General features: G+C 47.1%; 1 protein-coding gene across 6 annotated transcripts in view; it reads left to right on the top strand.

Moving 5' to 3' along the window:
- The window catches only part of GATAD2A (GATA zinc finger domain containing 2A), an 81896-nt gene that overhangs the window by 42295 nt on the left and 22788 nt on the right, over window positions 1-16813 (top strand). For 5 of the 6 annotated variants that reach the window (XM_014545729.1, XM_014545728.1, XM_005873808.2 and 2 more), the window contains exon 3: window positions 2525-2790. In XM_014545729.1, the coding sequence (XP_014401215.1) occupies window positions 2525-2790 (266 nt within the window). The remainder of the gene's footprint in view (window positions 1-2524; window positions 2791-16813) is intronic. The other variant, XM_005873809.2, reaches the window with a different exon arrangement.

The raw sequence follows: 16813 nt of genomic DNA, 5'->3' as shown, positions 1-16813 counted from the left end.
TGGTTCTTGGCCTGTGTTGGCAGCATTTCAGCCCCTGGGCTGCAGAATGAGTTGCCCTGACACAGCATGAGCTGATGGGTTCCTGGGCCCTACCGGGGCTGGCGGGAGTGGCCCTGTGGGTGTGAGGCTCTGCTCTGGCACCTCATGATCTGTTTGTTTTACACCAGTGATGATGAAGTGAGGCCACTTGGCACCACCACACCAGTCTGGTCACCTGGCACACAGCGATCTTGTTGTTGCCTGCCCCCTTATCTGTGGGCAGATTGGAGGAACGATTTCACACAGGTTCTGGGGTTTATATGAGCTTCATAGATAAGATCTCGGGACTTATGCTATGGGGAGCCCCTCTGGGCTGGAGCAGAGGTAGAATGGGGAAGCATGGGTGCTCTGAGAGCAGGATTAGGGGACACAGCGATATGCAGTAGGAATATGTTCTCCTTGTCTACCTGGGATACCCCTCATCCCCAGTTGGGTACCAGGCCACAATGGGAACTTCTTCCTCGGGCAGAATTTCCTCGGACTCCATTGAAGTCCCTCCTTGCCTGAGATCCTGGTATCCCCTCATCTTCTATCCAGATAGGCTTCTCCCAGTCCTGGGGGCACACATACCTGCCAGCCAAGGTGGCCTTAGAATTGCTCCTCTTGTCCCAATTTTCAGATGTTTGAGGAACTTCTGTTTCAGGCTGTGCCCAAAGGAAAAATGATTCACCCTTCCCACAATGACAGATACTCAGGACAGTGACTTGTGGAGAGACAGGATGGACAGACTCTGTGAGCAGGCTGATGGGGTTTGGGGTCAAGGCATGTTGGAAAAAGAAACCTAGCACTTTAGACTAAGAGGCAAATGGGAACATTCCTCGCTTCCCTGTGGGACAGTGAAGAGATGACAGGGAGGTGGATGAGGGAATGGGGAGATCTGGGCAAGAGCAGAGGGATGGCGGTTGTATAGGGGCGGCTGAAGCTGAGCAGTTGCTACAGGAGCAGGCTGGGATGACAAGGAGGGGTTGGGGGCAGATGGATGCTGAGCTATAACTAGTAGCTCTGCCCTCCATCTAGATGGAGTGGGGAGCACCCTGGGGGTGACATGGCGATGGGGAGACCTGCTCTGTTCAACCCTTTTGGACTGACTGTAAAAGCAGATGTCAGTGCCATGGTGGTCTAATACATGTGCAGAGGGGCTGCTCTGCCTCCTTTGGAAGGAGCAAGAAGCAGCTGTCCTTTCCTTCCTTCCAGTCTAAGTCCACAGTAGAACCCGTTGGGGTCGGGCCTCTTTTAAGGATGTTGTAACTGAGTCAGCTCTGGAATGTGTCCCATATATGATGATTTGGCCCCTTTGTTGCTTTGTGCTGTCCCCAGCCTCCCAGAAGGTGGGCTTTAGGACTGGGTCTACCCAGCCCTGTCCAGAACAGGCCTCCCAGGGTGTTCACTGGTGAGGAAACTGAGGCGCTGGGAGGCCTTGCATGTAGGCATACCACAGGTGTGAATTGGGGCTCTGAGGGGTTCACAGGTGTACTCCTCCCCCTGGCCAGGTATTGGTGGACATGGCTTCTGACTGTCCTGAGGAGAACAGGCACTTTGGGAATTCTGCTTTAGCCTAGCGGCTAAATTCCTTTCTGACCCCTGGTGAACGCTCACAGTCTTGTTTCTGGTGCCCTGCCCTGTTTGGAACATCGAGGCTGGGCTCAGAGTGGCCCCTGTAAGAGCGGGTGCCGGTGTCCCAGACTTAGCTATGGAATGCCTGCAGCCTCCCTGCAGACATCACTGCCTGTCCTCCCTCCTGTCTGTGTGAGGGTTAACAGCACTTCAGCTTGTTGTCTGGAACCGGTTCAGACTAGTTTTCTAGAAAGTGCTTTGTCTCTCAGACTGAATCCTGGGAAGGGTCATGTGGAGCCCAGTGATGTCATGGGATCAGAAACTGACTCAGCTGTTTTATTCTTCTTCTCTTTCTTTATATCAAGATATGTGTGTTTCAGGTACAGGCGCTGGCATGGTGATGGGCCAGAATTCACTCTAAAGTTTACTTCACCAGCAGTCATAGGATTAAAAGTTACCCCCACTCTTTATCCCCCTGAGGTGAGGGCCACCCTCACTAAAGGGGAGAAGGGTCAAGAGTCAGCCCGATTTTTTGCAGGCAGGCCTGGACCTGGGTAGTACCTTGCTCTTGGCACAGCATGGTCCCTTTCCTGGATTCCAGACACCTCTAGGGAGTTCAGTTTTCTTCTATTTGCTTTGAGTCTGAAGCACCAAGAATTCTCCTTCTTTCTGATAAACAGCCTCCTTCCATTGTTTCTGTCCAGGTCCCTGAGGTCTCAGCTCCCCAGATGCCCCACCACTCCTGTCCCAGCCTTCCCCAGGGCAGTGAAGAAATGTCCCGGGCACCCTTTGTGGGCCCTGCGTTTGTGTACCTACTTCTATCACTGTCACATGGCCAGAAAAATACTCCAAACTGACACTGAAAAGTTACTAAGAAGGTAGCAACTCCATTGTGCCAAGTTTAAATGTCTTATTTTCTCCTTACCCAAAGTTCAGAATGACCGAAGAAGCATGCCGGACACGGAGTCAGAAACGAGCGCTTGAGCAGGATCCAGCGGAGGAGGATGTGGAGAACAAGAAAATAAAAATGGAGAGAGGATTGTTGGCTTCAGATTTAAACACTGATGGAGACATGAGGGTGACACCCGAGCCAGGCGGCCCAGCCCCAGGATTGCTGAGTGGGGCTGAGGCGACGGCCATGGGCAGAGGCGAAGAGCAGGCAGGTGATGGGCCTGTGGACATGCGCACCTCACACAGGTGAGTAGGAGGAGAGGGGACGGGAATCAGGTCAGGCCCAGATGTGAGGATGTGGGCTCAAGGCTCTAGCAGTTCCTCAGCCTGCAGAAAGCAGGTTTTGGTAGGTTATCATGTAGATGGCTGTGGGACCCAGCCCTGGCGTCGTTGTGCCATCCTGGCGGAGAGACCTGGACATTAGTAGCATGGGGTATGGGTCTCAGGAGGGGGAGTAGTATCCCCTGTCTGTTCCCCTGCTATTTGTTCAACTTGGTACTTTTGGTTTGTAGGAAAACTTGAGTTTTTCATTTGGTCATGCCTTCCTGCTTTTCAGATCTGAGGCTTAGGAAGCCAGGGATGCTATGCTCTGCCTGGATCATTTGGCTGCTGGCAGAGTCAGAAGCCCAGCCCAGGGTACCTCTCATTGCTCCTCTTGGAGGAGGGAACACACTGAGGAGAGGTGGTCTGTGGTGTGATCTGTTGGTTTCTCCTTAGTCGATACTGATTACTTCAAGAGTAACTTTCCTGATCCTCCACTTTTGTAAGGCTCTTAAGGAAAAAGCTTTGAAGAAATACGACTCAATGTACCACTCTATGTTCCCTCAGAAACGTTTTCTCCCTGTAAAGAGAAATTTAGGCCTAGCTCTGCTCCTGCTGTCACCCCATCTCCAGGGAGCTCTGGTGAGAGTAGTTCTCTCCAGAATGTTCACACCCATATGTCTCATGATGTTTCACCTTGGACATGTGGGTGTGGCCATGGCGTCCCAGCCAGCTCTGCAGTCCCTCTGTGATCTATCCTTTGTCTCCCTCGCTGCTTCCCTTGAAAACTCCCCTTCACATCTCTTTGCTCAAGTAGCGGTGGAGGGTAGGGAGGTAGAGAGCTGGGGAAGCTTGGGGCTCTTTGCCTTCTAGTGAGTGTCAACTTATACTCCAGAGGGGCCTCAGCCTGTGGTCTTTGTGTTAAATCCATTTTGGAATCCAGACTGTTGGCATCCTAAGGAGATCGTCTGGCCTGGCACTTCTCATTGAAACTTCTTATCTCCTTGAGATAGATAAGTGGGAAAATCCAATCTCCTCTTATTGGGAAAGCATCATAGGCTGGAGGGATAGTGTGTGCTTTGTATTTCTGCTACCCAGAAAGGCCTTTTCTGTCTGGTTCTGCTTTCTGCAGCTCCTATTCTAAAGCGGAGGCCTCTCAAAGTTTCAGAAATAAAATTGTTACTCCTTTCCCTGTCTCTGACTTGGTTCTCAGCAATGTCTCAGATTGTGAGGATAAGGAGGAGCTTGTTGTTTGTGGAGATCTGTTGGGTCCCTTGCATTCCTGAGCTCCTGGTGTACATTTTTTTCCTGTAATCATTATGCTTCCCTGCAGGGCAGGCCAGTCAATTGTGAGGGAGAGGTTAAGTTGGAATGAGCTGGAACTCAAACTCAGGTCTTTCTGTTCCAAAGCCTGGGCTGCAGTTGGTCTCTGGGCCTCTTGGTCCCAGATTTTCCCCACTATCCATTGGCTTCCAACCCAAGGGCACTTAGATGAGATGACGTTTTCTGAAGTTGATGGCTGTGGTATCTTTATAACACATAGCGGATGCAAAGGAGCAGGGGACAGAGATTAACCCAGGCACATAGGGCAGGGTCCTCCTTCAGGACGAGAGACACCCCAGGGCATTGTGAACCTGTGTGAGTGTGGAAAGAGCCCGGCTTTGGAGGCCAGCAAGAAGAGTGGGGGTCAGATCACACTCCCTGACTGACTTTGAGCAGGTGATCTTCTCCTGTGCTTTTTTATCTGTAAAATGGTCTCTGCCTTGCAGGTTAATGGGTGACAGATATGTACCCAGAATCAGCCCTGGTGTACGGCATGTGGTGAGGGAAAAAGTGTTGGCAACAACTGTCCTTCAGTCCTAAGCTTCGCTGAAAACAAGATGTCACATGTGGAGCAGTATTTCCCCGACTTCCCACACAGAATGTTTTATCTAATTCTTAGAGAAATACAGTTGGGGCTTTTGACAGAATCATAAGATCAAGTTCAGCCCAGAGCCATTCTAAAACTGTAATTCATTCTGGAGTGAGTGGCCACAGTTTTTGTGTTAGATGCAGGCAGTCTTTGGATCCTCGTTGAGGGTATCTGGCTTTGGACATCCCCTTAGGAACACACACACACACACACACACACACTTGACCCTTGAACAGTTGGGGGGAGGGGTGTCTAGGGGCATCAATCCCTTGCGCAGTCAAAAACTCGTGTATAACTTTTGACTCCCTCAAAACTTAGTTGTCCCTTGGTATCCAGGGGGGATTGGTTCTAGGATCCAGAATCCAAGGAAGTGCAGACTAACAAATGTAAATCCAATCAATAATTGCATTAAGTGGGAATGGTCTAAACACCTGAATCAAAAGGCACAAATTGTCAGAGTAGAACAAAAAGCAATCCAGCTTAATTATATGTTGATCCTTAGGTAAAATATGGGGAAATATATACCATAAGTAAACATAAGAAAGCTAGAGTGACCAGATTTTATTATATAAAATAGACTTTAAGACAAGAGGGGCATTTTATAACAATATATCAGGAAGATACAATAATAGTCATAAATGTATATGCACATAACAATAGAACCCCAAAATACCTGAGGCATAAGCTGATAGTATTGTTAGTAGAAATAGACAGTTCATCATTTATAAAGATTTCAATACTCCACTCTCAATAATTGGTAGAATAACTAAACAAAATCAGCATGGCTCTAAAAGACTTGAGCACTGTTGGCCCGTTTGGCTAAAGGGCATCTATAGAACACTCCACTTAGTGACTGCAGAATACCTCTTCTCACAAGCACATGGAACATTCTCAGGGTAGACCATGTGCTAGGCCATAAAATAAGTCTCAAGGATGGCTGTAATAAAAAAAAGACAGATAAGCCCTGGCTGGGTGGCTCATTTGGTTGGAGCATCGTCCCATACACCAAAAAGTTGTGGGTTTGATTCCTAGTCAGGACACATATCTAGGTTGCAGGTTCTATTCCCGTTGGGGCACATATGGGAGGCAACAGATTGATATCTTCTCTCCCCCCTCCCCCACCCCCCAAAAAAATGATAGATAATAGCAAATGTTGGTGAGGATGTAGAGTAAGGAACCCTGATACATGGTGGGAATGTAAAATGACAAATAGTTTGATAATTTCTTACAAAGTTAGATATGAACTTACCACATGATTCAGCAATCTGTCCAAGGAATGTACTCAGGAGAAATGAAAACATATGTCTACACAAAGGCAGGTACTTGGATGTCCAAAGCAGCATGATTTGTAATAGCTAAAACATGGAAACAGTCCACATATTCTTGGGTGAACAAGATATGCTAAATTTGCATAGTAGATGACTATTCAAAAATGAACAGCACAAATTATCAATACATGCTACAACATGGATGAATGTCAGGCTTGTCATGCCAAGGGAGAGACTCCCAACCCAGACTCTACATATTGTAGAATTGAATCTACGGGGAGTGTCCAAAAAAAGCAAACAGTGTAGAGAGGAGAGAATTTAGTGGCTCCATGGGGTATGGCAGGGGTGGGTGGTAGCAATGATTAACAGCTCATGGTCACAAGGGTACTTTTCAGGGTGATGGAAGTGTTCTAAAATTGGATTGTGGTGATGGTTGCACAACTCTAAATTTATTAAAAATCATTATATTGTACTCTTACAATAGGTGACTTTTGTGGTATATAAATTATACCTTAATATGAATGTTTTTAAAAAATACAAGTGAGGTTAAAAATAGTTTGGTTTTCATTCTGGCATCCACAAGTGTGCTCTCAGAAAAACAAAAATCACAGAGGTGGAAGTCGTGAGCCTGTTGGTCTTGCGAGACCAACCCAAAGGTTGGGCATAGGCTACCCTCCCCCCACCTCAAGTCAGGACTATTAGATAAGGCTGAAGCTGGGATAGCATTGGGTTCTTTGTTTTGTTTTTGTGATAAGTAGAATCTACTCCTCCTAGAGGAGAGTCTTTCTGTCACAAATTGTTGATCTTCAGAAATAATCTGGGACACACACAAGTGAGAACAACTCCCTGTCACCCCCCCTTTCCCTGGGGTCAAGGAGCATTCAAACTCAGTAAAACATGAACCTTGCCTGGCTGGCGTGGTTCAGTGGTTGAGTGTCCACAGTTGCAGTTCGATTCAGTCAGGGCATATGCCTGAGTTGCGGGCTTGATCCCCAGGAGGGGGCGGGCGGTGTAGGAGGCAGCCAGTTGATGATTCTCTCTCATTATAGAAACATCAGTTTCTATCTCTCCCTCTCCCTTCATCTCTGAAATCAATAAAAATGTATTAAAAACAACAATAACTACAAGAACAGAAAACATGAACTTCTTCTTTAGATGTTCTGCACCTGAAACGTAAGGACTACGTCCCTTGTCACCCTGAGCCTATGTGGGGTGGGGGTTCCATGAACAGTCACCTCCATGTTTCACTGAAAATGTATTTTTGTGTGTGCCTTTTTCTTTCCTTTATATATATATGTATGTATATTTTATTGATTTCAGAGAGGAAGGGAGAGAGAGAGAGAGAGAGAGAGAGAGAGAGAGAGAAATATATCAGTGATGAGAGAGAATCATTGACCAGCTGCCTCCTACATGTCCCCTACTGGGGATCGAACCCTGGACCCTTCAGTCTACAGGCAGACGCTCTATCCACTGAGCCAAACCAGCCAGGGCGTGTGTGCCTTTTTCTGAGGCACCATCTCTGTGATGGCCTTGTCCTGGGGACAGAAATGAACTCATCATGCTACTTTCTGGGGTTCCATATTATGAAACAACATGCAGAGGCCTTAGGGACTGTTTGAGGGTATGGCTCATGGGGGAAGGGGGTCGAAGTCATTGGGTACCTAAGCAGACCATCTCTACTTCTCTCATTTTACCTGGAAGAAAACACAGACAGGGCAGGGGCAGACCAAGAGCCCTGTTTCTTCTTCTCAATAGCCTGCTACGTGGACCTTGGATGTGTCACAGGTGTCTTGGTGACTGCCTATACTGGCTTCTGTTGGGGGGTGTGGCCTTGAGGCAGCCTTGTATCTCCCTCTTCTCTCCCCTTCCCCCATTGAGTCATGCATCTCTTTAGCCCAGGGATGGGACTTCACTTGGACCAAGGGCTTGCCCCTTATGTGGTAGGAGGGGCTACTGTACCCACCGAGAGCCTACTGGGAGCTGGCAGTAGCATCCAGAGCCCTTAGAGGTGTTACTGCCTTTTAGTTTTTCTGGCTTTCTACTTCCCTGGTCAGGCATTTAAAAGTTATAACAGACTGTAGCATGTACAAAAGTACTGTCTGTTTTCTGGGTCTGCAAAGCAGGGCACGTTTGTTGAAGCTGATATCCTTGATAACAGAATCACTGTCTCATCTTTCTTTTGAGACTTTGGCATTTACCAAGGGAGTAGTGGGGGGTGACACATCTGTGTAGAGACCAGTCACCTCTTTGTGCCCAGGAATCTCATTGGCTGGTCATTTGTAATTAAGTCAGGGCTTGATGGCCCACAGTGGTGGTGTGTAGGCGGGCACATCATCCACACACACGTTAACACCCAGGTCTTCTTCCAATGCAAAAATGAATCTGAAAGTAACACGGTAGTGCAGCCATTTGTCTGTAATGTGAGTGTGTGTGATAGCCTGTTCTGTTTTGTGTAGAAATGGGGTCTGAAGGAAAAGGTTTACATCACCTAAGATGACTCAATGCATGGGTCATAGGTAGTGTTTGTTGTTTGGGTGACATTCTTTGTAAGTGGCCTCTTGAGGGGGAAGGATAAAGTAAACACATAGCCCTGGCAAGAGGTAACAGTTGCACACCATGTGAGCCTCTCCTGGTACAGTTTGCATACATGCATCCACCTATGTAGTCCAAAGCCTTAGCAGAGTACAGAACCTTGTCCTCACCCTATGAAATTCCCTCAAGCCCTCCATGCATTTCCTGGCCTCCCTGACTGGGTGCACTCTCCCACGCTAGACATAACCTCTCCTCTTCTCAGACTTCCTACAAATGGCGTCATGCAGTATGTGTTTGGTGGATTCTGGCTTCTCTCTGTGTGCTTTGAGATTCATTCATGGTGCGTATCAGCATTTTGCTGAGCGACTCCTGCGTGGATGTCAGAGTTATCCGCTCACCTGTCCGTAGACTGCCAGCGCTGGTAAGCACAGCTGCCATGATCATTCCTGCAGGTCTTTACATGGACATTGATGCTCATTTCTCTTGGTGTGTGTTGTTTTAAAGAAACTACCATTTCCCCCAAAATGTCTAGGCCATTTTACTCTGGTAGGTGTGGGGGACTGGCCACTTCATTTTCACTTGGTGTCTTCAGTCTTTTTTATTTTTATACTAGAGGCGGGGGGTGTTCCCCCTCTGCCTGACCTGTGCCCTCTCGAAGTCCGGGAGCCTTTGGGGGATGTCCCGGAGGCGGGAGGGCTGCTGCGCTCGCCAGCCGTGAACCCAGCTCAGGGCTTCTGGATGAATGGCACTCCCCCTGTGGGAGCGCACTGACCACCAGGGGGCAGCTCCTGCATTGAGCATCTGCCCCCTGGTGGTCAGTGCATGTCATAGCGACTGGTCGTTCTGCCATTAGGTCAATTTGCATATTAGCCTTTTATTATGTAGGATTTTTAGAGAAACATCAATTGGTTGCCTCCCGCATGCACCCTGACCAGGAATTGAACCTGCCACCTTTTTGGTGTACAGGATGATGGTATCTTCAGTCTTTTTAAATCCATACCCGATGATATTTTTTAATTGAGGGGAGGAGACATCAATTGGTTGCCTCCAGCATGCAACCAAGCCTGCAACTGAGGTATGTGCCCTTGACTGGGAATCAAACCTGAGACCGTCCAAGGGTTGACACTCTAATCACTGAGTAAAACAGGCCACGGAAGTCTTTACAATCTTAGCCAATGGGTTTCCAGAGCGGTATGGGTCCGGGTCCTGGCCTGCTTGTATGACTATCAGTCTTTTGCCCTTGATAACAGAAGGATGATTGTTGCTGCACTGGCTGCCTGTCTGGTGATGGGTAGGAGCGCTCACTGGCCATGTACAAACCTGAGCCCCTACCCACTGTGTTCTCAGGACCATGTGGCACTGCAGCTGTGCCTGGCCTGCTGGCCAGCTGTCTACTGGAATGTGTATCCTTGAGTGAGTTGGGCGAATGTGACACAGCTGTGGGCGTGATGGCTTGGGAAAGGGTCCTGGTTTTCACATAGCCAAGTAGGTGTGGCCCTCACCCTGGTTCATCTGCAGTCTTCCTCACAGGGATTGACCTCCCTGTCTTATGTGAGAGCTTTGGAAGTCCTGCATCCAGAAACCTGTTCGTTCCTTCTGACCATCACTTCTCTGAGTTGGGGCTCCAGCACTCTGGGAGACCCTTTGAAGCTCAGCTCCCTCCCCAGCACCTGTTGTGGGTTGGCTGCTCCCTTTCACTGCTGATTCTCTCTCTGCTTATGGACAACTTCCAGGAGAGCCCGGGTCTCAGAAAGCTACTCCATCAGCTCCAACAGGAAATCTTAGCCTGCTTGTGTTTTTTATTTTTTATTATTTATTTTTAATTTTAAAAAACATATTTTATTGATTTTTTACATAGAGGAAGGGAGCGGGATAGAGAGTTAGAAAAATAGATGAGAGAGAAACATTGATCAGCTGCCTCCTGCACACTACCTACTGGGGATGTGCCCGCAACCAGGGTACATGCCCTTGACCAGAATCAAACCTGGGACCCTTGAGTCCGCAGGCCGACGCTCTATCCACTGAGCCAAACCGGTTAGGGCCTGCTTGTGTTTTTTATTGTGTTAAGAACATGGGAACTGAGAGGTATGTTTCTTTGGAAATCAGTTCCTGGTTCCATGCTCTCTTCTCTGCGTCACTGCCACCTCCAAACTTTTGTGGCCTCTCTTCCTCTTCTCATTCTCTGCCTCACCCCTTCCCTTCGGGCTTCTCATCCCAGTTCTCTCTCTGACCATACCTTATTCCAGGTTTGAAATAATTGACATTTGAGGGGTTCACCTATACTTCTAAAAGTTATTAGATTATTTTGGGATATCAGAGTGACATAGTGTCACTCTGGGCATAATGTGAGCCGGCCTGGTAACAGGTAAGGAGCACCATGGGTTGTCACTTTCCTGTTGCCTTTATGGCACCCTCCTCTGGCCATGGAGGGGATGGTTTCTCACCGGACAGTGTAAGCCTTCTGGAGATGTCCTGTGTGGTAGCCCTTGTTCATGGTCATCAAGGTAAATACTCTTAAGTGCTTATCCTTCAGCAGTCAGGAGTGCTTCTCTTCACACATGTGTGAATTAAGCAGATTTGCAAATTATTTTGAAATTCTTTGGTGTAATTCTGCAATGCGGTTTCTGATATCTCCTCATAGCACATATTCCTGCTCGTGTTTTGTCACATGTTGACAGGCTCCTCACCCTGTTAGTTGGGTCATTTAAACGTTCTACTTGCAGGGATATGTGAGGGAACGTCTCTGACCAGCCAGTCCTCTACTGGGCTGGCTTAAACTGCTCTTAATATGCACGGCTTTTTATCTTGCATCCTATGATGCGGGGGTGGCAAGTGCACTGGGACCGAGGGATCCCACTGTGTCCTTCACAGCCACCTAATCTGGTAACGGAACAAAATGAAGGGGAGGACTATGTGTAGAGCAGGTGGGAACAGGAGTTATTCCTGGGACCTCCCAAAGGTGTGTGTGACCCCAGGTGGGACAAACAGGGGACACACTAGGAGAGAAGCATTTTCTCAGTGCCCTGAAGGAAAAGGAGAGCTGGCCTGTTTGCAAGAGATTGCCAAGATTTTTCCCTTGAGAAGATTAACACATGAATTGTAATTTGTGAGCCTGAGGGTGGTACCAGCAGGTGGTGGAAAGAGAATGAGGGTGTCTTTCAGCCTGATTCCACTCACCCCCATGTGGCCCAGGACAGTTTACCCCATCCTTAGAACCCACCATCTCTGAATCGAGGCTGGTCTTTTTTTTTTTTTTAAATTGATTTCAGAGAGGAAGGGAGAAAGAGAAATATCAATGATAAGAGATAATCATCGATTGGCTGCCTCCTGTGTGCCCCCCACTGGGCATTTGCCCTGACTGGGAATCAACCCTGACCTCCTGGTTCATAGGTCACTCAACCACTGAGCCACGCCAGCCGGACAAGATTGGTCATTCCTGAGCCTTAGAAGCTCCCAGTGTCATTCAGTAAGGTTTGTCACAGTGCTAATGGGAAGGAGCCATGGGACTCATGGGTGTCCAAGAGTGAGAGAGGGGAGTATAGGTGGATGGCCACAGGCACCTGTGGGAGTAAGGTGGGTGACATGCACAGCCAGGCATCAGCTGCCTTTGAACTTGCTGAGTTCCCTTTGGCCAAGGCAGTCTCAGTGCTGGCACCATGGAGGGGCCCACAGGGGGCAGGATGAGTGAGGAGGTGAGGAGTGTGCGAGGGGTGGAGAGGCGGGAGAGATAAACCAGCCCTTGCTGCTCAGCCAGTGTGACTCAGTGGTTGATCTATGAACCAGGAGATCACGGTTCGATTCTCAGTCAGGGCACAGTCCCCAGTAGAGGGCATGCAGGAGGCAGCTGATCTTATCAATGTTTCTGTCTCTCCCTCTCCCTTCCTCTCTCTGAAATCTATAATATATCAAGGAGAGAAAAAAACCCAGCCCTTGCTGCATTTCCTCTTCCTTGGTCCCAAGCCATAATACTGCTTATTTTTAGAATTTAATCTTAAAAATAGTTGTGATATAACCACATTGCAAAGCTTCGGGTCTTAGTGGGACTGAGACCTGGTAGCTTGTAGTGTTCCTCAAAGCAGAGCCTTGACAGCTCTCGGAAAAAAAACATCAACACAATGGTACTCTGAGGAGAATGACCAGTTCAGGCATACCGCATTTTCTTCCTTCAGGAACACTTGGCAGTCCTATGGTCATTGTGGAACAGAGCAGTCTCGGTGGCACTGTCTGGGGAGCTTACAGCCCAGAAATTGGGGTACTTAGGGTTTCAGGTCCCTGGAGCCTTTGGGTTTGGTCAGAGTTGGGGCCTGAGAAGGCCCAGGGTGGTGGGAGCTGGATGGCTGGCTGGTTGGGAAGGTCAGGCCCTGGAGTGCCCTCTGGAGGGGGAAGAGGTGGTGTTCTGGGCCTGGGTAGAGCTGAGGAGCTCCTGGACTTGAGGGTGGAGGTGGACCTGTTGGGAAAGAGAGAAAATACCTTTGCCTGGAAAGTAGCAGTCTGTGGAGAGTGGGGCATCAGGTGCAGGGTAGTGTACTAGCATTGGGAGTTTGTGACAGCCACTGGGCAGTCTGTGCTTGGTCTCCCAATCTGCATGCGCACAGTGTCAGAGCGGAGCTGCCCTGGGAAATGCCAGTATCTGTGCATCGAGTAACGGCGGAGCCTGTACAGTCGCTGCTTTAAAGGCCACAAGAACAGGGTTACCAAGTTTTGTTGCCTTATAATTGAGTAGATTTTATAGGGAAATCACAGTGTATCTGTGGGGTGAGTCCTATTAAATTTTTAGTATCTCTCTCTTTTCAAAATATAACTTCAAGAAAAAGTCCATGTGTCAGGAGGCCCTTACTCAGGAGCCTTTGCTCAGACTGGCATCTGCCACAGGGATGGGAAACCCTTTGCCACAAGCATTGGCACAGCCCCTTTACCATCTCTAGTACCCAGAGAACATTGGTGTTGAAAATATCTGTTGATGCCCTAGCTGGTTTGGCTTAGTGGATAGAGCGTCAGCCTGTGGACTGAGCAGTCCTGGGTTTGATTGCGGTCAAGGGCACATGCCCGGGTTGTGGGCTCAACCCCCAGTAGGGGGCATGATGACTCTTCATCATTGATGTTTCTCTCTCTCTCTCTCTCTCTCTCTCTCTCTCTCCCTTCCTCTTTGAAATCAATAAAAATATATTTTTTTAAAAAGAAAATATCTGTTGACAATATTAATTCATTTAATAAAGATGACAATGTTATTCATTTAATAAAGATGACCCATTATTACATGGCAGCATAAATAACATTTTTTTATGAGAAATAACTATTCTGCAAGTTTAATTACTTTGCTTAGTAAGTAGACAGCTGGATTCTCATATCTCTTCTGCGACCAATTTCTTGTGATATGTTGTTAGGGTTAAAGCCTGTGGAAAAAACCCAGCTTCACACAGAACATTTGGGGCACTGAGGTGTTTGGTTAGTCTTTTTAGATAATTGTGTATTTTTTCCTTTAATGCAACACTAAAACACAAAGTGGCCTCTCCCTAACACAGTGGTTCTCAACCTGTGGGTCGCGACCCCTTTGGGGTCAAACGACCCTTTCACAGGGGTCGCCTAAGACCATCAGAAAACACATATATAATTACATATTGTTTTTGTGATTAATCACTATGCTTTAATTATGTTCAATTTGTAACAATGAAAATACATCCTGCATATCAGATACTTACATTACGATTCATAACAGTAGCAAAATTACAGTTATGAAGTAGCAACGAAAATAATTTTATGGTTGGGGGTCACCTCAACATGAGGAACTGTATTAAAGAGTCGCGGCATTAGAAAGGTTGAGAACTACTGCCCTAACAGTTAGTTGCATTATAGACTCTTAAACCCTTTTAGTGAACTTCCTGTACTTGGTTACATTAAAGTCCACCAGTCTTTCTTGCATTTTGAACAGAATAATCTTTTTTTAAAAAAAGTACATCCTAATTTTAGGATCATTTTAGATTTACAGAAAGGTTGCAAAGATTCTGCTCACCCTGTCCCAGTCTCCCCATTGTTAATAGGTTACTGTGGAACCGAACACCCACATGTTGCTATTAACTAAAGTCTATAATCTATTCAGATTTTCTTTTCTTTTTTTTACCTTTTCTGTCCCAGGATCCTTGTTACATTTAGTTTCCTTAGGCTCCTCTGGGCTGAGACAGTTTCTCAGAACCCCCCCCCCCTTTTTTTTTTTAATTTTTATATATTTTTTTATTGATTTCAGAGAGGAGATAGAAACATCAGTGATGAGACAGAATCATCCATAGGCTGCCTCCTGCATGCCCCCACTGGGGATCGAGACCACAACAGGGCATGTGCCCTGACTTGGAATCAAACTGTGACTTCCTGGTTCATAGGTCAATGCACGCCAGTCGGGCTCAGCCTTTCCTGATTTGATGATCTGGACAGTTTTGAGTACCATTGAGGTATTTTGTAGGATGCCCTCAATTGGGATTTGTGTTTTCTTATGTTTTTCTTATGGTTGGACTGGGGTGATGGGTATGTGGAGGGTGAGGAAGACCACAGAGGTGAGGCACCCTTCTCTGTACATTGTGTCTGGGGCACATACCATCAATGTGACTTTTTAAAGAAATTTATTTTGGAGAGGGAGAGAGAGAGAGAGAAACATCAATGATGAGAGAGAATCATTGATTAGCTGCCTCCTGCATGCCCCCAACTAGGGATCAAGCCCGAAACCCGGGCATGTGCCCTGACTGGGAATTGAACTGTGATCTCCAGGTTCATAGGTTGACGCTCAACCACTGAGCCACGCCAGCCAAGCGAATGTGACTTTTCACTGATGTTGACCTTGACCCCTGGTATCTGTCAGGTGTCTCCCATTTAAAGCTTCTCTCTTGCCTTTTTGTGTGCTATCCACTTTGGAAGGAAGTCACTATTTACAGCCCATAGTAACCATTCCCCCTCTTCAAGGTTGCAGCATCTGCATAGATTACTTGATATTCCTCTGCCTGGGAAATATGTCTCTTCTCCTCCTGAATGATATTTTTATTCTGTTTGATTTTTGTTGTATCATTGAACATTAGAAAATACTGGTTTACTTGCTTGTTGAGATCTTTCAGATACAGTTGACCCTTGAACAACATGGGTTTGCACTGTGTGAGTCCACTTATACATAGATGTTTTTCATTAACATACAGTACTGTAAATGTCTTTTTTTTATGATCGTCTTGATTTTTACTCTAGCTTACTTTATTGTAAGAATATAGTATATGATACATATAACATACAAAATATGTGTTAATTGACTATCTGTATGACATCTGTATTGACTGTCGGTATGTTATCTGTATGACATCCAGTCAACAGTAGGTTATTTATTAGTAAAGTTTTAGGAAGTCAAAAGTTACATGTGGATTTTTTATTGTGCAGGGGTCAGTGCTCCTAACCCCTGAGTTGTTCAAGGGTCAACTCTACTGACACATTTCATTTTCAGTATTGCAGAATCAGATTAGTTCATCTCTGATATGTTGGGAAGCTGTTGGGCTCATAGAGGCAAACACTAGTTTTTCAAAATTCTATCTTGTCACAGAATATTAAAAAGACTCTAACTCGAGGGCTGGGATGGTTGAACATTGACCAGTGAACCAGGAGGTCACGGTTCCGTTCCCTGTCAGGGCACATGCCCAGGCTTTGGACTTGATCCCCAGCGGGGGGGCATGCAGAAGGCAGCCAATCAATGGTTCTTCATAAGGGCATTGCCCATAGCGTGACAACACTGACTCCTGGCATAGTTTGGCACTGCTGTCCCACCTTGGAGAAAAAAGCAGATGTTGTCTCGGTGTTACAACCTGGCAGAGCCCCTGGAGGGGTCCCAAGGACCAATTTGGGGAACTGCTAGTAGCCCAGTGTTATGCAGAGGAGCACAGGCAAATCGTTTCTGGCTGTCCAGCGTGGGCAGAGTCAGGATGCCCAGCAGGGTCTGTGCTTATGTCTCCATCAGCACAATGGTTGATGGCCTGCTGGGGGTCAGACAGTGGAAGGAAGAGAAACAAACCCTCAGCCTGAGGCCTTGTCCCTAGGGACCTCCAGTTGCAGGGTGGGTGATCAGATGAGTCAGTTCAGAGCAGAGAAAGTGATGGGGTTGCCTCAAGTGTGCACATTGCATTCTGCGAGGATCTGGAAGAAAGGCAGGGTCATTGTCTTTTGACTAGGTGTTTTTTTTTTTTTTGTATCTTTTACATTTCATGACACCCCCTTGAAGTCAGCAGCATTCATTCTGAAGATGAAGAAACCAAGATTCATTGAGGTTTGGGGCCAG

The sequence above is a fragment of the Myotis brandtii genome, unplaced genomic scaffold (genome assembly GCF_000412655.1).
Source record: "Myotis brandtii unplaced genomic scaffold, ASM41265v1 scaffold421, whole genome shotgun sequence".
NCBI classification, from domain to species: Eukaryota; Metazoa; Chordata; class Mammalia; order Chiroptera; family Vespertilionidae; genus Myotis; species Myotis brandtii.
Note: the sequence above shows the minus strand (reverse complement) of the source record. Positions and strands in the feature narration are given on the sequence as shown.